This window comes from Lissotriton vulgaris, chromosome 4_1 (genome assembly GCF_964263255.1).
Source record: "Lissotriton vulgaris chromosome 4_1, aLisVul1.2, whole genome shotgun sequence".
In the NCBI taxonomy this organism is placed as follows: Eukaryota; Metazoa; Chordata; class Amphibia; order Caudata; family Salamandridae; genus Lissotriton; species Lissotriton vulgaris.
Window position 1 is genome coordinate 394,036,203 of NC_141691.1, and position 21,707 is coordinate 394,057,909.

General features: G+C 40.7%; 1 protein-coding gene across 1 annotated transcript in view; it reads left to right on the forward strand.

The window, feature by feature from the left end:
* LOC147718790 (connector enhancer of kinase suppressor of ras 2-like) overlaps positions 1 to 21,707 on the forward strand; it is a 1,944,591-nt gene that overhangs the window by 1,120,311 nt on the left and 802,573 nt on the right. The window contains exon 12 of the mRNA XM_086967239.1: positions 9,855 to 9,941. Within this exon, the coding sequence (XP_086823365.1) occupies positions 9,855 to 9,941 (87 nt within the window). The remainder of the gene's footprint in view (positions 1 to 9,854; positions 9,942 to 21,707) is intronic.

Consider the following 21,707-nt stretch of genomic DNA (forward strand, 5'->3'; position numbering starts at 1 on the left):
TTTCGGGGGGAAATTTGAATGTGAGGTATACCGTTCAGGTAATCTTTGCAAGCAGCATTTCAGAGAAACAATTTGGGTAATTTTTTTGCGCCAAACTAAAAATCTGAATGTGAACTGCAGTGTTTTGAATGCATGCAACTGGAGAACAGTTCAAAAAATAGCTTTTTCTAGTTTAATTTTTACCGGAACTGACTGTTCGGGGAATTTTTTGAGCATTAGATCCATGGCTCATATTTACGTGTAATTTCACAGAATTCCGCAGTAATTTTGTGCAATTGCAGCAAATGATGCATGTTTTGCACCCCCCTACTTTAAATACATAGGACAATACATATGTTAATCAGCTCCTTTGGTCCTTAGACACACTGGGCCTCATTTATGAGGCTACTTGCGCCATCGGAACTTCACTTTTCATGAAGTTCCGTGGCGCAGAAGCCAGCGTGGTATTTATCAGGCAGCAGTACGCCAGTTTTTGTGGCGTACTGCTGCCTGATAAATATCAGTCCCTTTAACGCAGTGTTCTGCGTTAAAGGGGCGTGCAATGGGTGTTGCTGGGGGCGTTCCCAGCAACATCCATGGCCTTTTGACACTGCCCCAGATTTACGAGAAATCGTAACTCTGAAGCAGTGCCAAAAGCTTACGCCTCCCCAGGGGAGTCGTAAGGGAGGCGCAACTGGGAGAAATGTCTTTATTTCTCCTCGTATTTCCTTTTTCTATGTGTGCTGCATTCTACAGCACACATAGAAAGAGGAAAAGCCTCTTGTGATTATTTTTGTACAGAAAGGTTTCCCTTCCTGTACAAAAATAATCTTCCCCGCAACGCAGGAGCCCTTGCACCATTGTGCAAGGGTGCCTGCGCTGGCGCAGGCAGCCCATTGTGCGCCGGCGCAGGGGATAAGGACAGGAATGCGCCGTATCTTATTGATACGGCGCATTTCTGCCCTTTTCTTTTGCCGTAGGTAAGCGCAGCAGGAAGGCCTGCTGCGCTTCCCTACGGCAAAAAGTCATAAATGAGGCCCACTGTTTCTACACTGGAATTCTTCAGAAATGCTAATTGTTGGACCTGGCATCCTTGGCATGGTTTCCCCTAACTTTTTGCCTTCAGACCTCCTGTTTTTTATGACTTTGTTTTTGCCGGCCTCAGGACTCTACTAACCAGTGCTAAAGTGACTGTTGTCTTTTACTATAAGATGGTAACATTAGCTTATGCCAAATTGGCATATTTAATTTACTTGTATGTCCCTAGTAAAGTGGCACAAAATGTGTCCAGGGCCTGGTAGTTAAATGCTACTAGTGGACTTGCATCACTAGTTGTGCCACCTACTTTTGTAGCACTTTAAAGATGTCTCAGGCCTGCCTTTGCTGAGCCTGTGTTTGCTGTTTAAACTGCCACTTTGACCTGGCAAAATAAACCTTTCATCCTAACCTTCCTTTTTGAAACATATAAGTCACCCCTGGACAGCCCATTGAGCAGGGTGCAATGTATTTAAAAGGTTGGACATGTACTTTTAAGTTTTAAATGTCTTGTTAGTGAAACATCTCTCAAATTCGTTTTTCACTACTGCAATGCTTATCTCTCTCAACTTATAACATTGGAGGTACCTTATTATATTTCATAAGTGGAATTTCTAAATGGGAATAGATAACCAGTACATGTTTGGTGTCTCTGGAATCCTAACTTAAAATCTGAACTTTTGGTAAACCGGATTTTAAATTGCAATTCAGAAAATGCCACATTTAGAATGTTGCCATATTTCTACTATAGACATATGGTGCCTACAGCCTTTCTCTGGGTCACATGACTGGGTGTGGGTGACAGTTGGGCTTTGTGTATTCCTCCTAGACAGCCACACACAATGGGAGCTTAGGTGTGACTGGATGGTCCATCACTGGCAGGATGGGAGGGCGGAGCTGGGTACAGCCCCACTTACACTTAAATAGGCTGTGCTATGTCTCCATGCAAAGGTCAGAATAGTCCCTCTAATTAGTCTGGAGCCAGGGCAGGGAAGGCAGGGCATCCGTTCCCTTCAAAGACATGCCTCTAGAAGCTACTCCCCACTTCAAAGGCACTGTGAATAAAAGAAGGACCTCAGACACTAACTCTTCAGCACAGTTCTGGGCCCGTGGATACTCTGCCACGAAGAAGGACTGTTATGCTGCTACAAGGTCTGCCACTCTGCTTGACTGCTGCTCTGAAGGAATTGCTGCCCTGATTTGCTGACCTGCTGCCCTCTTTCCTGGGGAAGAAGAAGTGGACTTGCAACTTCAACTTGAACTCAGTAACCAAGAGTGACTCAAGGAGCTAGTCTGCTGGCCTCCTCACCTATGCCTCAGGGACATAAAAGGTTCCTCACCAGCTCATGGACCCGTCTTTAGCGAGTTCCTGACCCCCAAGTGCTGCCTCTTGGTTCCTAGACCCTTGGTGTCGCTCATGAGCTCTTGAAATCAAGCTTTTGGACTCTTCACAATCGCAAACGGACCTGTTCACTATCGAACTGTGCCCGTTTGCACTGGAACCACATTGCTCTCACCAAAGTTCAGCGGAAGTCGCCGCCAGTCTGCCTCTTCGCACAGCAGCACCGAAGCCCTTAGTGGAATGTCAACTCGAAGCTACACGCAGCCTGTTTCATTGGACCTCTCCAGCTGCCACCCACAACACTCTCCTTGCTCCTCGTGACCTTCTCCAACAGGGATGGGGTTCTTGGAACAAAACTTGAGAAAATAAAACTTCACCGGGGCTAAGCTTTGACTGTATCCTAGCCGTGTTCCATCGCAGTAGGCCTGACTTGACCCAGTCCAGCGCGACCAGATGGCCGCAGTTGGTGCTTTATTCTTTTAGGTGCTATGTTGTTGTTTGTCATTTTGGTCTTGATATATTTATTAATTAAAGCTATACATTATTAACCTGATGTGGGATACTTTTAGTGTGGTATTTTCTCTGTTTAACTGTTTAAAGTGTTGCACAAATACTTTATGTGCTGCCTCTAAGTTAAGCCTGACTGCTCTGTGCCAAGTTACCAGGGGCTTGAACACAGATTAATTTTGAATTTCCTTGTGCCTTACCCTGACTAGGATTGTGGTTTCTGCTTGACCAGGGCTCACACCACAATCAAACCAGTAACCCAATTTCTAACACTCATGAATGCTCAAGCCACACTTTTCAAGTATTCATAATATTTATGTTTTGAAGGCAAACTTCAATCCCACAATTATAATCGTCTCTCTCCATTCTGTTTCCAAATTGTATTTGTATTCAGTTGCCCTCTTTTCAAACTCTCCAATATTCCGCTTGTTTTATTCTGTCTTGTTCTTCACACCCCTTGCTAGTGACTATCAGAGATCCTATTATAAAAGTTTGTACTCATTTGGGCACCGTTTATTTATTGATTGCCCTATCTAAAGCCAATGCATTTTAATTAATATTTCTCTAGCTAGTGAAAGAGCTACAGACAGCACGGCTGATTGTTTCAAGCTCTGCTGTATGTAGCTCATACATAAATTCAGAGAAATTCTGAGCAAAATATATGTGCTGTAGTCACAGTCTGAAGGTCCCAGGACAATCAGAAATGACTGGGCCCCTATTTTGCCAACTTGGGAGCACGCACTCCATATTCCCTGGGAAGACCAATGGCAATTGGCTTCCCAGGGAGAATTCAGCAATCTGCTAGTGATTTTCTCACTGTGGCAGGTGCCCCTCAAACTTTAGGGCATTCAATGCAGTTTCTAAACTACCACACATGATTCCTTCTTTGGGCTTTTCTCGAGCCCTAAGCATTGGGCTCTTCGCGGAGCATTCCAGCCACAAGTATAAAGTTACTTGGACCTTCTTACCTCTAAATTTTAACTGATGTTGCTGGGACCTTTTTTGTACAACCTCTAGCATTGCTGCTTACTCCTTCTCAGCAGCTCATACCTAAATGGGCCTGTGTTCCTGTCAAGGTTGAGAACCCTGCTGACCTGGGGGTCTTCCAGTCAGCAGCACCCTGTCATCCTTAGGACATAACTCTTTCCTGCATCCCTTAAGCACCTATGCTTTCAGCCAACTGATGAGTGCCTTAGTGTTCGACAGGAGCCTGTACTCTCACCTGAGGAACCCATAAATAGGACTAGTCAAAAATGTTCAAAGGGACCTCCTTCCTCAAGGGTCCATCGCAAGTCCACCCTCTTTGGGCCTGGAAATGGACTAAGGGACCCAGTGCAACTAGTTCTGAAGACAGACTCCACAAAGGTCCCAGAAATAAAAGTCAGGAATGAGTCTCCTACACTCCAATGAGGAGTTTTTCAGCATTGCTGGTTTGACCCCTTACTCTGATTCCTTTCTTCTCAGATCTGATTCCCTGTGCATGCGATTACTAATTGAGCTGAAGAGTTTTTGAACCTGGGAGTCACTTACCCAAATTAATGATAAATCATTATCCTCCCCCCCTCTAACTGTCGCTTCCAGGACTGAACCCCCAGGCTACCTAACCTCTTTCACTGAAAAGAAAGTAAGATGGTGGCTGCAAGCAAAATGGCAGCACGTCTCCTCTGAGCAGGGTTATATGCACTTACCTAGGGTTTCATCCCCCTAACACTTCATAGAAACCTGACTGGAGTCAAAGGCAACGCTCTCCTCCCTTTCTTCCACGTGCAAACATCCTGCAGTTAATTGACAAGAATGTGCTTCTAATTTCATCCCACCCCTTCCCTCTGCCAGGAGAAATTAAAGTTCTCCAGGATGATCCTATTGATTCAAGGTAATTTGATCTGCCAGCTAGGTAGCATGAAGTATAAATCCCACTAAGGCTTGCTTAAATATGTCCAGTTACATAAATACATGAACATACTCATATACAGTAAAATGACTCTGGATATGGGTGAGCAACCCACTAATTAATAGGAAAGGACATGTGAATTACCTTTCTACCTTGTGGCAATCAAAAATATATTGCGGTATGCTTTATCTTAAGTTCACACAATTTTGGGCGGATTGCCCCCGCCAGGCTGGCAAATGCTGCATTCCATTGTTTACATTGTGGTGGGCGGTGCTGAGTGCTCCACCCGCCACAATGCTAACAATGCAGGATGTGCCCGCCACTGTGGCGGGCACATCCTAATACCAGTCACGGGACCCCCGCCCTTATGGCGGGCGGTCCCCAGTTACGATAGGATGCCGGGCGGACTAAGTCCGCCCACCATCCTAATGGGCCCCAAGGTGTTTCAAACCGATCCTTCCTGCAGGCCATGAACTTATTTATTATGTTAGAGTCAGTGCGTGCATTGTAGACAGCAGGGGCCTTATTTAAGAAAGTCTTGCACCACCGGTGCGTCACTTTTTCCCATGTTAAAAGTGATGCAACGGCGGCGCTAGGCCTTCATAAATAAGGCCCCAGGAGTTTGTGAAAAATAGTGCACAGCCCGTTCTGTGGCTTTGTAAAGAGATTAATGCTACAACCCCAGGATTGCATCTTTACGTTAATTATTCAGTGAAGAACTGAGGACACACCTCTTCAAAAACCAGCTATTGCGTCAAATATTGTATTGTCTCACCTCCTTGCTGTATAGCTCTCAATTTCTCTAATGCTAGGTTTGCGTTCTTTTTAAATTCCAAAAACAACATTCAGATATGCATTATCATTCAGCAATCAGCAAGCATTCTAGAGAGTAATTCTAAGTTCAACATAAAATAAACCATGTAATCAATGTTCCTTACATATATGTGGGTTCTAAATCGTTTTTGAAGGCGACAAGAATGAGCGAACTACACTTTGTCTATCTGTACAAAATAACTGACTTATCCCCATCACATATTTTGGTGTAAATGGGTATTTCTCTCAAAACCTGGACTTGTTTCTTTGTAGAATAATACTGAGTTGCTGAGGCAAAGGTACATAATTAGTTTCACTGTGTGAGAAGGACTTTTTCAGGTACAGCAGTTAGCTGGTGACTAACCCAAACTCTTTTTATTTGGAAATGAATTATACAAGACAAATCAAAGTGGAATAATTTGATAAATCCACCATTCTGTTTAGAATGTTATTATATGGTTCATATTACTAAGAAAGAACTGTTAGTCATAATCAGCTCCAGATTATACAAGAGTGAAATAGAATGCTTAAGTGCTTTTTGTAATCATGACAATTCATGTAACGAGGATAGGGCACACTTCCTATACGTTTTTCAGAAGTAAATGACTGATTTTGTTTTGGGTAAGAAGGGACCAGCCAATTCCAGAGTTTCAGGACGACGAATGTCTACGTAAATGAGTTCTATTGAGTTCCATTCTGGGTAATTGTATTATTTGGAAATCCTGATACTATGGCTTACATCTGGATTTCCTAGTCCTAAAATTGCCTCCAGTCGATTAGATCGTCTTAATAATATAGCTTTAGAAGAAAAGATGAGCTACTTTCACAAAATTTATGGAGCATGTTTACTAAGATATCACGCAGCGCAGCACAGCAGGTCACCTAGCTGCACTGTGCTGCGTAATAGGGAAAGGGCAGGAATGAGCCGTACTTAAAAATGCATGATGCATTCCTGTCATTTCCCAGCACTGATGCACAATGAGCTCCCTAGCACTAATGCAGGCACTCTTGCACCATAGTGTGGGGGGGCTGTTTTGTAAGCAGGATTTTTTTGTGCAAGCAGGGACACCTTCCAGCACAAAAGCGATCTTTTTTAGGCATTTTCCGTCTGCAGAACACATAGAAATAAGTCACGAGTAGAAACAAAGATATTGCTCCTCATTATTCCTCCTGGTAAGGTGTAGCATTCGGTTGCATTCCCAGGTCTACCAGTATTGGTAAAACTGAAAATGCTTCAGAATGCATGGGTGGTTGCATGGGAACACCTTTGTTCCACGGATGAAACAGCTTTCCAGGGCAGAGTAAAGCAAAGCATTGCTTTGGACTGCATTGTGTTACTCTGGATTTATCAAGCCACACAAGGTGGCCTTGCGTGGCTTGATAAATCCTACTTAGGTTTTGAGTCACCCTTGAGTCACCCTTGAGCCCCCTTGCGTGGCTCCAGGGTGATGCAAAACCTAGGTAATTTTCCCCTGCATGTACTGTTCAATCCGTGTGCTATAACTAAAATATGGCATGCTGCTTCCCTCTGTCAGTCCTGAATTCAGCACAAAAATGTGAAGGTGGAAAGAAGAGAAACTAGAACATGATCCTGTTTCTTCAGAGGAAATATTTAAAAACTAGGAAAAAACCTATGAACTGGAAATACAGTATCAAGAAGGCTGGTAGGAAATTGAGACACGTTTCAGGATAACTGTAATGTAGAGCACCAACTGATGACATCCAGACCTCAGAGCAAGCAACAAAATGAACCGGATTCCAGTAGAGATATCATGCACTGAATGTCAGGCTGGTACACGTGTTGAATCAAAATCAAGGGTTAGGGAGTGAAGAGGTAGTGCTCATGAGAGTACTATGGTGGATGCATCCTCCTCCATGCAAGGTTTTAGCAAACAAAAAGATCCACCTCAAAGAGCTTTACTGTATGTCTAGAAATGTAAGGCATACACAGCGTTTGTTAAAATACCCCTCACACACCAAAAGGACCCTTGGTCTCATGCTTCATCATCGGGGTCTTCCCGCCCCACTGCGGGGCGGGGCGTGCTGCCACTGGCGACTACGCTGGAGCACTTTAATATTGTAAGTGCTATGTGAGGTGTATCCGTTGTGAGTCCAGACCGGTTAAAATACGGATCGGCGAGCACAAGAGCAACATCCGATGCAAGAAAAGCACGACCAAGATGGCCAACCATTATTTGACAATGGGTCACAGCATATAAGATCTGCAGTGGACTGTGATTGAGCAGATCCAGAATGAGAGAGGCCTCTTTGAAAAAGAACAGCGGTGGGTGTTCCACCTTGGCATATATATCACAGGACTCATTGACGACATTCCTTGGGCACAATTAAATTGACACTCAACAGCCAGTGTGTGTATCTAACTGGGAGTTACTCCTCTAAAACCGCCATTCACCTCCTCTGGCTCCTGTATTATCAGTGTTTTTGATGCACCCTACTAACAGCTAGTATGTAGATCTAACTAAGAGTTACCCCTCCAAACTATGTATCTATGCATTTGATGTACCCTATCCTCATACATAAATCACTAACATGATTTACCCTAGTTCTATTTGAGGGGTATTTGAACAAACGCTGCGTATGCCTTACATTTCTAGACATACAGTAAACCTCTTTGAGGTGGATCTTTTTGGTGCACGTGTTGGACATCTTGTGTAAGGGTGGTGTTATCACTGTCATACTGAAACGCACATGACTGATCTGTGCCCTATGCAAAAAAAGAAAATGATGCTATCTTCTGTATGGATAACATTGTGCCCAAGGCCTGGAAAAACTGCCACAGCTGTGTATTCAGGCTGCTCTGGTGCCAGAAAGGCAACAAGATATCTGCTGAAAGAGATCAGTCCCACAGTCGTCTAATGACAATTCAGTATATATCAACAAATTACATCTCTTGGAGGAATCCACACATTCAGGTATACCACACTCCATTTCTTTCACGATCAAACACTCCTCGATGCCAGTCATAAAAGGACCCAGAAGGCAATGATAAGAAATCTGTTTAATGAAATATTTGATAAAAACGAATTGTACAATTATACAAAATTAATATATTAAAAAACAGTCTGGGGTTTTGATAAAAATAGTTCACAAATATCACAAATATGCTATGTTGATAGACACAAAAATCAAGACATACACATTTGTCATTGAAAGTTTGTTAATTTGATAGAATCAGCAGGGCAATTTCTCGGCGTTATTCCACTTAAAAATCATTGTCTCTCAAATTTAACAAGAAAACAGGGGGGGCGTTGACACATTTCGGTAGATTGACAGAGTAGAACCACCTTCTTCAGGACAACAACAAATATTATATCCCTCTAAGCGAATATTGGTGTTCACCTATTAATAATTAAGGTGAGGCACACTGAGGAACGACAATCCGTAAATTATAATGTAAAACTTTTTTTTATAATCCGTTGCTCCCATAGTTGTTAGGGACCTATATATAAGGATGCCAATGCTGCTAAATCTCATGTGATTGTTACGTGAATATTACATGTGCATACTACCCTTTGTTCCTGTACTATATAAAAGGTTCAAAGTCCAAGTTCTGGTATGTGGTAATGGGGACTGAACAGCCCTCCAAATCATTCAAGGAAGCAACAACCATATCAATAGCATTTCCATTAGTATATTGTGTGTACAATTGTATGTGATCAATTGCCCCAAGTCCTCCTTCAATTCTGCGCTAAGAAGAAATGCCAAAGTTATTTTTGCCTTTTTCTTTTGGTTTCATCAGTTTGCGTGCCATACCGTCACTAATCAATTGTGAATTGTATTTCTTTGTGATAGCTCTTTTACATGTATATACTGATGCAGTAACTCCAATACATTTATCTTGAATTTGTGGCAGATGTCAACCAGTCATCTGTGCTAATTTGTAGTGCTAATTTGGCTCTGCTTTGAGAGACAACTCCCAGGACTGTATGGTGCACCTGCCATGAACATGCATGATCATTTGTCTTGGTGTCCAGTATTTTGTGTTGTGTGAATGGCGTGCACTGACTTATCAGTACTATTTAAGGGCACGGTCGTTTAATTTCTTATATATTGTGTAAGTGCCATCATCTAAGCACATCAGCAGAGTCACCATTCCGAAGTTGTCATATTTTATAAGGGATTCATTTAATTATGCACAGCTGCTAATATGAGCACCAGCACTTGAGATATTAAACTCCTTATCTGGCTTATGCACACAACATATTGTCATCAAAGCAATAACCATGTGCCAGTGTACACTTTAATTGGCTCTTGGGCTGTTTCCAGGTGACTTGAGACCTGTTTCCATGCCAACAGACTACAGCTGGATGGGAGATTCCAAAGAGCCTAACATGTACAAGAGAGGTAGTCGAGGTGAGTACCCTCTCATGGGATCCTCCGATCCATTTTGTTAGTCTGTTGTGAGAGTGTAAATAATAGTTAACATAGAGATGTGCTTCATCCCCCTGACTGTTGAGCTTGACATGATCAGCCTGTTTTCCAGATGCTACTGCGTGGCCACATGTTTCAATTAAATGTTTAATGAATGCTATCAGAAGGAAGGTTACTTCCAGGTAGCTGCAAGCATACTACATTTGCCTCACTCAACCATCAGGATCCACTTGCTCTTTTCTTCAGCATGAAGCATATTTTTTCCTAGTTAATATATTTTTGTAAACCTCTTTCAGTGCATCTCAGTTCATACCCATGCTCAGCTGCAGCAGTTTGGACATGAACTTATTTGAGGTTTTTGGATAGCGCCACAAATCACCTAATGAAGGTCTCTGGCATAAAATGGAGAATTGTTAGGCGAAGCTATGGTCGGTCTGTTGATTTTCAAGCTTCAAGTAAATATTAAAATAAACAATCCCTCACTATACATTTGGCAGTCTAAGGATCCAATGATTGCTTCTCTCCCTTTGTCACCGTACTTCGCCAAAGCTTGCGATAATATGATCTATTTTGGTTCAGCTTTATCGTGAGTATAGATAATCTTAAATTATTGTTTCAGGCTTAGGTCAGTCTCATACTTTATACAAGAAAAATCAGCTGACCCAGTCACTAAAAAAAGGATTGTGGGAGTTACAATGTACCCGGTGGAGGTCATATACTCTTGACGTCATCATCGTTATTCTTCTTGAATTATGGTTATGAAAAACTTCCAACGACTCCTTTGTAACAGGACCAATGGTCATGAATGTTTTCTGATAGTCACATTTAGTTTTCTTGTACTAATCCACCACCTCTTGCAGTAGCATTTATTAAATTCCACAAATCACTAACCCGTTCCATTCTGGTTAAATACTTTCCGTTAAACATTCTATTCAATATATGAAGGCAACAATGAGGTTTTACTAGGCCTTCCTTTATATTTTTATTCAATGTGTCAAAATATAATATACACTAAATGTGTCAGTATCAAATATCTGTTTCCATGTCTTACGTCCTCTCCACCTCAGGAGAACCTTTTTAGGAGTTATGCCAGCCTTCTCGCAGGCTACATCCCAGCTCTGGGTTCTTAAATGTCAATTACTGAAGGAAAATTAAATTATGATTAGAGAAGAAGTAAGTATAAGTGTGAAGAACTAGCAGAAACGGTTGTATGTCCGAAAAACGCATGCCTTTACCATGCATGCTGTTACTATGCAGTCTTTAGAACAAGTGCATTTTTACTATACCTTCCTTTACCATATGTTTTCTCAGTGTTCTTAACACCTACACTACACTGCTTATGCTTAGAGGGTTTGTCTAGAAGAGGCAGATTTGTGTCACTGATCCCAGAACCTAGAATAACTAAATCCTTTACTATGTCTATCTTTAAGACAGGGAGAATATGTTCCTTTGTGTGAGGTAGCTATCTAGAGAGAACTGTTGAGAGAAGTGTGAAACCAAAGATGCTGTGTACATGTGTGGGTTTTCTTCTTAGAAACGTTGATATGCATATTGTGAGAAAGGGGATTAATAGTTGAAGGGAGTGTGAGTCCTCACTAAGTAATAATGTCACAATTCCCTACCACGTCCAGTTACATCTCAATATTTTAGACCTGAGCTTAACCTTTAGTAACTGTAGCACAGAACAGCCAGGTTTGACATAGTAAGCATGTAAAAAGCATGTATTAGTACCAAAACTGTTTTAAAAAATTGAACAAACAACACAATAACAAGTAAAAACCCTGCTCAAATATATAAAAATAGAGTAAAATGTAATGAACACATAGACACCAAAACGAACTTTGGATGTAGAGAACTAGAGATATGATTTTCTGAATTGTAAGCCTAAAAAGCTCCTTAAAAGAGCAAACTGCCAATAGCAGTTATCTGAGCACTCTATACTGGACCCAAGTCAAAAGGTAAGGCAAACAACAGGCTACTCATGGTCATGCAGAGGGCCCAAGTTTACCCCAGTGGAACAATTACATTCTGATTTAGAAGATTTTCTGTAGATACGTCCTTGGCAATGGGTCAGGCTGCAGGTTGGGTGCAAAGAAGGGCTCAATGACGGCAGCCTGGTGATGTGCAGGAAACTTGGTTCTGTCATCGTCAACAGCTGGAAGCTCCAATTAGTCAATGTCTGGAATTCACACCCAGGAAGGTCTCGTTGGCGGTCAGATGTTGTTTGGTGCTGGTCTCAGTAAAGTTCCTCTATGTTCAGACTTAAAAACTTTTTTAGATGTCGAAATTCTTTCAGTGGTGGAAACCAGTGAGTTGAATCCAACTGCTGATTCGACGTTGGTGGCTTTGTCTTCAGCGTCAGTCCCTGTCTCCACTGGGTCTATAGAGGAAACGTCCTGAAAAGCTTCTGTGTGTCCAGTTTTATGTGTTTTAGACTCAGAGAGGTAAACTCTAATACCAGCCAAGGGTCCAGGACCTTATAAGCAGCAATATATTGGAATTAAACATGCCATTACCACGCATGCCTTTACAATGTGTCCATTACAACACATGCATCTTTTCCACGCAAGTCTTTACAGAGAAAATGTTTACCATGCATATGCCATTACCACGCATGCCTTTACAGTAAAAATGTAAATATTTTACAGGTAAGTATAAACCCTATATATGTGTATACATATATATATATATATATATATTTGCACACACGCATTCATACACATAGGTGTGTGTATATATAATACACATATATATATCTTACCTTATCAGTCCCCAACCCCATATACACCCTAAATCCTAAAAATACCTTTGCCACTCAAAAACCCATACCCACCCTAAACCCTAAAAATACACTTTCTATCCAAAAACCCATACCCACCTTAAACCATAAAAAAAACCTTGCTCCTCAAAAACCTTCCCCCAACCTAAACCCTAAAAACGTCCTTGCCCTAACATACATATAGAAATACACACACACACATATATATAAAAAATATATATATGTATTTATATATATCAACAGATCTCCTCGCACAAGGATGGATTACAAAGCTGTGTCTCAAGCCAGTATTCTTTATTTGTCAGCTGATATAGGACGTGTTTCACTTGCACAGCAGGCTTGCTCGCCAACAATTTAATAACGTTTTCAACTGCTTTTTAAACCCTTGTGTTGTGAAAAATCATGTGAGAACTACAAATTAAGTGTAAGCGAAGACAGACTAGTCGTTTGTCAATCCGTTCGCACCTCGACACAGCCTTAATACAGACTTGCCTGTTCTGCTGATATACAAAATTACTCTTTTGTATAATGAATACGACAATTCCAAACGCTCTTCAACCAATAGAATTTCAACCAATTCATTCCAATCATAAAATATTTTTAAGATTGAATACCATAATCAAATCGTAACTCTGACTGTGGAAAAGTTATAAACAATTCTTGTTTCACTTTTACTCAACAATTATACCCGAGTGGGTTTATCAAGAGAGCTTTTGTGGTTCCGCCCAAGTGGGCTTTTAAAGCAGAAATAGTGCATCAAATCTCATAATTTCAAATTGTCTTCTAATAAAGTGCACATTAATCACAAAATTAGCCGATAAAAAAAGTAAAATCAGTTAAAAACAGAGAGATTTCAAGGAAGTTACATTGGTGGTTTATCAATATTATAAATGTGTATGGAAGTCTTCTTCCATATTTAAACACCCTGGCATTTTTGTGTTGAGCTCTAATAAGTAGCATGACTCTAGCCTTCTTGATTTTTTCTCTTGATTTCCTTCTCGTATAATAAAGGGGATTGCATCAATAACAAAATACGATAAGCCTTCCACATTTTTGCTATGATGTTGCCCAAAATGACGCGCTGTTGGATATGAATTATCGCCATGTCCACACCACGATTTTGTCTTTACAGTTCTCTAGTAAAACAAAGTGTTCCCTTGAGCATAATTGAATAGGAAAAGCCGGAGGGTCAAGAAAAAAACAATTACAAAATACACGTAAATATAAAGAATTCTTACAATTTATTGGATATACAAATGTTAAAAGAAGAGTGGTCCAAATGGAACCCGCTCAACACAGGTAAAACAATAAACGGTTATTTGACATTCAATTTTGGCCAGCAAGATTGAATCACAAGGACAGAAAGGACTGTAAGACATGGAATTTGTGCAATACTGGTTGTATATTCGGACTCTATTGTAAACACCTAAGCTATGTACACTATAATACAGTATATCAGCAGAGATGTCGAGATCATGAATTATACTGGGTGAAGATTCTACGCGTTTCGGTGGTTTTCCAAAGTTTTGTCCACCTTTATCAAGACACCATTTAGTTTCTGTCGAGGTGTTGGGGTCAATATAATTGCCCTAGAGAAACGAACATACAATAAGGTTTGATAAGTACATGGTGATTTACATTTATCATCCAAAACACAATTGACTACTTGACCTGTAACAAGTGGTACATGGCTGTGCATATATATAGACTTTTCTAGTATCTTTTGTACTAACAGATTGGTTATTCAGGGTGTGCTGTTTTATTAACTGAAAGAGAAGGATACATTCGCTGTACAACCCATTATAAGTCTTCTTACAGTATCATAAACAATGGATCAACAGTTCTGGTACATACATGAGAAGAAATCGATTGTATTCATAGTTCCTTAACGAAGGCTAATATAATTTATAACAGTTTATTTTATTCTATATACCTCTATCTTCGGGGAGGGGCTATTCTGCTTGCTCAGAAAGCATATGGGGGAATCGATTATAATCTTAGTTCCTCAGGGAAAACTGATCAAGTTCTTAACAGTTTATTATTTTTTAGGCCATCTACCTTTGGGGAGGAGCTGTTCTGCTTGGCCAGAAAATTACAAGGTTCTCTATAGGGGCACAAACTGTTAGGGTATGGGGATAAAGGTTGTGATAAATTTGCATTAACAATCGTGTACCAGATTGACGAACCTAGGACACTCAAGTCTATTCTATCACTTTTGTATGACTTGGAAAAAAAGTTTACCTTGAGGTCCGTATACAAGGGTTGAATTGGATTTCTATGTTATTCCATTTTTGTACGCAAATTATTAAAACTGTATATGTGGATCATGCTACCGATATCGTGCTCCTGTAAATTAAAAGATTATAGGATACAAATAAGAGAAAGTGGGATCTTTGCACTAATATATTTCTAGTTTTAAACGTGATTTTTTTAAAAGGCTGTCTAAGCATTATTACTAAAGGCTGGACATACCTGTTGATATAGGTACGTGGGCATACAGTCAGTTCAGAATTATTGTGCCCAATGTGTGCTGCTGCTCTTTTTTACAATATTAAAATCCAGAGGCGCCTAAGTCTTGTCCTTGCAGTATTAGACTCCGTTTCTCTAAACATGCGGGAGGAAGTAAAGGGATATGTAAAGATAAACTGTGGATCAGTTGAGGACAATGTTATTAGCATGTTGCTATTCTATACTGCCCCCAAGTTATGTAGGCTTACCTAATTATCCACAAAGGACTGCTCACTTCTCTGGTTACGGTTAATCATTAAGTTGCAGAACCAGAGGCATTAACGTCATGTCCTCGTGTTATGGGGTTCTTTTCCTAGGAGTCGATAAAGAAAAGGGGGCTTAGCGGTTAAGTATACTCTGCTTAGTTCAGTTGCCGCTATCACCTCACATCCTATTCTAATAGCGGTGCTTACCTTTTGTATCACGAAGGACTGCCTGCTTCTCTGGTTCCACGGAAAATGCCCGAGGAAAGAAGGCGCCGTCTTTAAATGCTCAATCTGGCATGTGATTGGTCTGAAATCTGGCCAATCAGGTCGATACTAACAGAAGCCACGGAATTAACATATTCAGGCTTGTATTGTTGTCTCCCCATTGGCTGGTCATAATCTAGTGCGTTCCGATTGGTCAGGGGAGTCTATCATAGAGGTGGGTCATGTCTCAGAAGGAATGGTTGTGCGGAGGTCCTAAAAATCGCATATGTAGTTCTCGGGATGTATAATTCTCGTAGTATGGAACACCTTCAACGCAAATGTATTTATAGACACTTGTTCAGCTATTTATTTGATCGTGGACTAAGGAATTGTGACAGTGCGATGGGATATGCGGGAGGGAAAAAGAAAATATAATTCCTAAGTACCGTAACTCGGTCCCAAGAACAAGGTATAGAACTGTATTCCGTATATTTTGGTGTAGTGATACTATGGGAAACCGTCTATGGTACGGGAGGTGTTTATTAAAAGATTTGAAAATGCGGAGGGCTTATTATCAATAAGGAATGTCCCAAAACTCGTAGTTTAAATGGGTTAAATGAGAACGTTGTTTCCCATTATTTTTTGGGGAGTGTCTGAGGCGGTCGCGTAGTGGCTCTCACATGACTAAGGGTGGAGGTGTATTTAATGCTTACTCGAAAGAGCAATGAAACATATGATGGTCTGCTAAGTGTATACTCAGGTCAAGGCAACAGAAAAAGGGGTTTGTGCGGTTCATTTTATGTGGTGTTAAATATGTAACACCCTAATTTTTTTTTTACTTTAAGTGATTCTCCTCTCGATTGATTGGGGCAAGGTTACAGAAATGGACTATTGACTCAAGAGACATAGATGCATTTTGTCCAGTCCTCCCTGGTATTTAGGCCTTTGAGGATGGTGTCGAGGAAACAAAAGTACCATTGTTCCCTGGTGTTTCTCAATTTGTCAGTGTCACCCCCTCGTCTGGTGGTCCTGACCTTCTCTAAAATGAACCAACGCAGGTCATCGCAGGTGTGATTCTTCTGTTTAAAGTGCTCTGTTAAAGATGCATTGCATTTGTTTGTGCGTTTGGCCGATTTGTGTTCAAGGACTCTGAGTCTAAGTTCTCTACTGGTCTCCCCCACGTAACCCAAGTTACAGGGGCAGACCAGTAGGTAAACCAGATTTTGGCTCCTACAGTTGTTGAATGTTCTGGGGGTTAAGGTTTTCCCATTAAATTCCAGACTGGTGCCTGCAATGCAATGCGGACATACCGAACAAGTCCCGCATTTGTGGTTGCCTGAGGGTATTGGCCCTGTCAAGGTTCGTTGTGTATCCATAGGTGGTTTGTATGTATGAACTAGGCTGTTACGTAGGGTTTTATTTCTGCGGAAAGAAAACAATGGTTTGTTGAGTTTGGTTTCATGATTAAAATTAAGAATACACCAATTCCTGTTAACAATATTCTTAATTTGATTGCTTGGGTGTGAGAACTGAGTTACAAAAACTATTTTGTCTAGATCGTTTATGTTACGAATTTTATTTTGATCGAGCAAGCTGTCTCAGTCGTAGAATCTTGCCCGCTTAAGGGAATTTTTAATTAATTTGTGGGGGTAGCTCCTCTCCTTGAGTTTTTTTGTCATGTTCTCAGAGTGTCTGTAGAAATCGTCCAGATTGGAACAATTTCGTCTCAGTCTTAGGAATTCTTCAAAGGGCACATTGTCCCTTTGTGCTTTGGGGTGGTTGCTCGAATAGTGAAGGAGTGAGTTCTCTGCCAAATATAAAGAAGTTATTAAATACACACCATCTGATCAAATCAACCAACAAAGCATTATGTGTAACTCATTAAAGGTTTGGTGTTCAGATAATATTGAACTGCTGCTAGTCCCACGTCATGATCAATACTTGTATATAGGGACTCTATTTCCAAAGTTATCAGCAACATCCCCTCTGTCCATGTGAATTTTTCGAGTTTGGATAAAAAATCACCTGTGTCCTTGATGTATGTAGGCAGATTTCTAACATGATCTTGGAGGAAATAATCAATATATTGTGCAATATTTTCACTAATGCCTTTGATTGCTGAAATAATTGGCCGTCCTGGAACAGGTAGACGTTGTTTGTGTATTTTTAGAATTAAATACATGGTTGGAAGTACTGGCCACTCATTATGCATAAATGTAAATTCATCTTTTGAAATTAAACCCTTTCTTTTCCATTGCAAAAGCTCTTTTTGGAGGCCATCCTTTGCTTTGTTGTATTTTTTCATTTCTTTTTTTTCATAGCAATCAGCATTATTGAGTTGGTAAAGTGCCTCTTGAATATACCCCTTTTTTGACCAGATTACGACGTTGCCGCCCTTATCAGATTTGTTTATTACCAACTAATTTTTCTTTTTTAGCTTTTGCATTAGCTGGTTGTATTGAACATCATGATATCAAATGTTTCCTTTATTTTGTTTCATTTGATAATTTAGATTTTTGAGATCATTCTGTCATGAAAAATGTCCACAGCATCTTTGGGCATCAAAGGCATGAAACTTGATTTTGGTCTAAATGGCCTTTTTCCTGCACTTGATTTGACAAAATTAAGAGACTCTAGTTGCTCCTGTTTGGAATCCACCTCCGATTCAGATTGTATTTGTCTGTCCATATCGCTTTCTTTACTTAATTCATAGAGTGTTGCAAGTGTAGAAGCATCAGATGCTATAAGATTGTCATTGGACATGTTAGTATTGTCCATACTGTGGGATTGAGTGTTACCTTCCTTGATAGTAAAAAAGGTTTTTAATTTTAACTTTCTAATAAATTGGAATACATCCACTCTTGTATTGGCGTAATCAAAACTCATCTCAGAGCAGAATGATAAGCCTAATGCTAGCAACTGTGTCTCTGCTTTGCTTAAGACTGTATTAGACAGATTCACTACTGTGTTTTGTTACCCCGCATCCTGCGCCATTGACGCTTCTTGTTTTTTCCTTTTTCTTAGTTTCCCTTTCGCTCGTCGTCTTTTGTTCCTGCATTTTCTGTTGTTTTTATCAGGTTTCACTGTCTTAAGGTTTGTCTCCTGTCTAAGACTAAAAAGCTATTTCTTCTGCAAAGCTCCATTTACTCATGGTGCCTTGCATATTTAATGAGGTCGAGCTTCCCTCAGAATTGGTTTCACTGATGGCAGAGTTTTGGTCTGAATTTGAGGTTGTTTCTTCAATGACCTCTTCTCTTGCTATGCTTGTACTTGTGATGTTAGACACCTTGTTCATTCTTGTCCTTTTCACATTATCGTATTTCCATGCAAATGTGAAAACTTGGCCTTGCTCCTAAATCTGACTTATCTCTCACAAATGTATTAGCTTTTCGATACTTGATTTTATCCTCCTGCTTTTTGATTCTCTCTTGGATTTCTTTTTTTGCTTTTGTGATATATTCTTGTTCATCACTTTTGGCAAGTTCCTGATTAATTTGTTCAATCTCCTTCAACAAGGCTTCTCCATCAATGTTGGCATACTTTATTAGAATAGGGACTAAATTCATCGATGCTATCTGATTATTTTCTCCCCATTCTTTGAGCATTTCAGGATTTGGGTTTTCGATACTTGGGGCCAGAAGTATACACAGACCACTTGGAATCCTTCCAGCCTCTTCATATTTCTGCAACGACTTGTGTTCCCACCATTTTGTTGTTGTTTCCACTTTCATGTATATATATATATATATTGCTGCACGCTCGCTCACATCAAATTTCACATTTGACACTGAAGAAGCCGTTTTACGGCGAAACGCGTTTGTCTTTGGAAGGGGTGACGGGGGTCTGTCAATAAACCAAAAAGTATCCAGCTCCGAGTGCCGTCTGCTTTCCTTGATGTGAGCGAGCGTGCAGCAGTATTACGCGGCTCACCACCGCGAGACGAGAGTACCCGGGACGTGTTTGGAGCGACGGCGGTGATCGTCTTGTGCAGGAAAAAAAAAAAAAAAAAAAATATATATATATATATATATATATATATATATATATATATATATATATATTTTTTAATCCAAAGTGCTCCGCAGCATTGGAAACGCACTCGACATCATCCTGCCATACAGCATAAAGGTGCAGCTTGCATCTCTGGGGCATCGTTTCATTCAAGCTGCACCTTTATGCTGTATGGCAGGATGATGTCGAGTGCGTTTCCAATGCTGCGGAGCACTTTGGATTAAAAAATACTACACGGCGGTTCCGGCCGTGGGAAGCTGCACCATCGAACAGTTGGAAGGTACAACGATATCCGGCTGTGCGAGGCTGCCGTTTTGAACTGTCAAGACTGGATCAGCACGTCTCCTATGCAACACTAAGCCTGCTCTCTGGGACACAGCCTACTAAGGGAATACTTGAATTAATTAACAAACGAAACATTTGAACTTACCAAAGAAACACTGATACTCGCATTTCGGACTTCGTGTCCCAGAAACCAATTGAAACATATGGAACCACGCCCACTGGGGGCAGTCACAAAATATGTTAATTAAAGCCGAAAATCACAATGCGAGGCTTCACATGTAGTTTGTTTCAGCCCATGATGAAGAGGTCGGTGGACCTCGAAACGCGTTGGCAGCCTGAATGAAACGATGCCCCAGAGATGCAAGCTGCACCTTTATGCTGTATGGCAGGATGATGTCGAGTGCGTTTCCAATGCTGCGGAGCACTTTGGATTAAAAAATATATATATATATATATATATATTAAAGCTCCGCAGGTCTGCAACCGGCAACAAATCGGCACTCACAGCAGAGATTAAACCAAGTACGGTTTATTTAGCGCAACACAATCAAAACCAGACGCGTTTCAGCACTTGCCTTCGTCAGTGTCAGCTGGCGACGGCAAGGTGGAAGCAAATAAAGGCATAACTCAATGAAATGAAAAACGGACCATAAAACAAATGAAAGCGCCATCTTGGAGTGATGAAATCACGCTATTTACAATGCAAAAGTAAACTTTCTCGAGCAATGTATGCATAGCTGTGCAATTAATCATTTCTTATTAGAATAAATTAATTAAAGTATCTAAACATTAAGCCCTGAATGGGCAATTACTCAGCTCCAGATTTGAAACCCAAAATCATAAATCAGCATCAGAGTTATTGCTCGACTAATCAAATTCCTGCCCTGATAAACAGTTCAAATTCTCAATACCCCATAATCTTCGAATAACTGGCAATGCTTGAGGCCTGGATGGCTAAATTAGATTAACCAAGGTTACATAACCATACTAGATTAAATCTTATGTCAAATACTCTAGGGGGTTGAACTGTAAACCAATTGATTTCTAAAAGCATTTAGATGTAGGTGTAGATTTACTTCAGACAGTGATACAGTTCAGGATTCGGGGATCGTGTTCATAGATGTGATAATAGCTCTTCCCCTGCGTTGAGTCCTCCTGGTGACTTAGTTTGGAGGTCGATAATATATCATGACTCCAAACGTCTAAGTCTCCGTTTCAAATCTCCACCCCTGATGTCTTGAGGGATGCAGTCTAAGCTGAAAAAGCTAAGTTGGGTTCTATCACTATTGTGGTGACTTGCAAAATGCCGGGCCATCGGATAGCTTCGTTTGCACCGAACTCGCGCACTCATGAACGGGTGCTGCTGTGCGGGGGGTGCTCCCGCCAATATACCGCTAGTCGCCTCCTCTCCTCATTGGAAAAAGACACAGCACTCGCGAGGGAGAGTCGATAGATTTTATTTGACCCTCAAACGCACCACACGCATTTTCGGCAGTCGCCTTCCTCGATAGTATGAGGGCGCGCCAGAAACGGCCATATTTTATGTTTATTAATGACCATATTTCCTGTTTGTTATCAGCATCAACACAAACAAAGGACCAACACATGTATTCCAATGGTAGCGCCATATTTACACATTGAAAACCGGCATGAAAATCAAATATACAATGCTGTTGCAGAAATAAATACCTCCACAATATATAGTCTTAAATTGAATGTATATACATATAAACTACGACCTCCTCGGTTAAATTA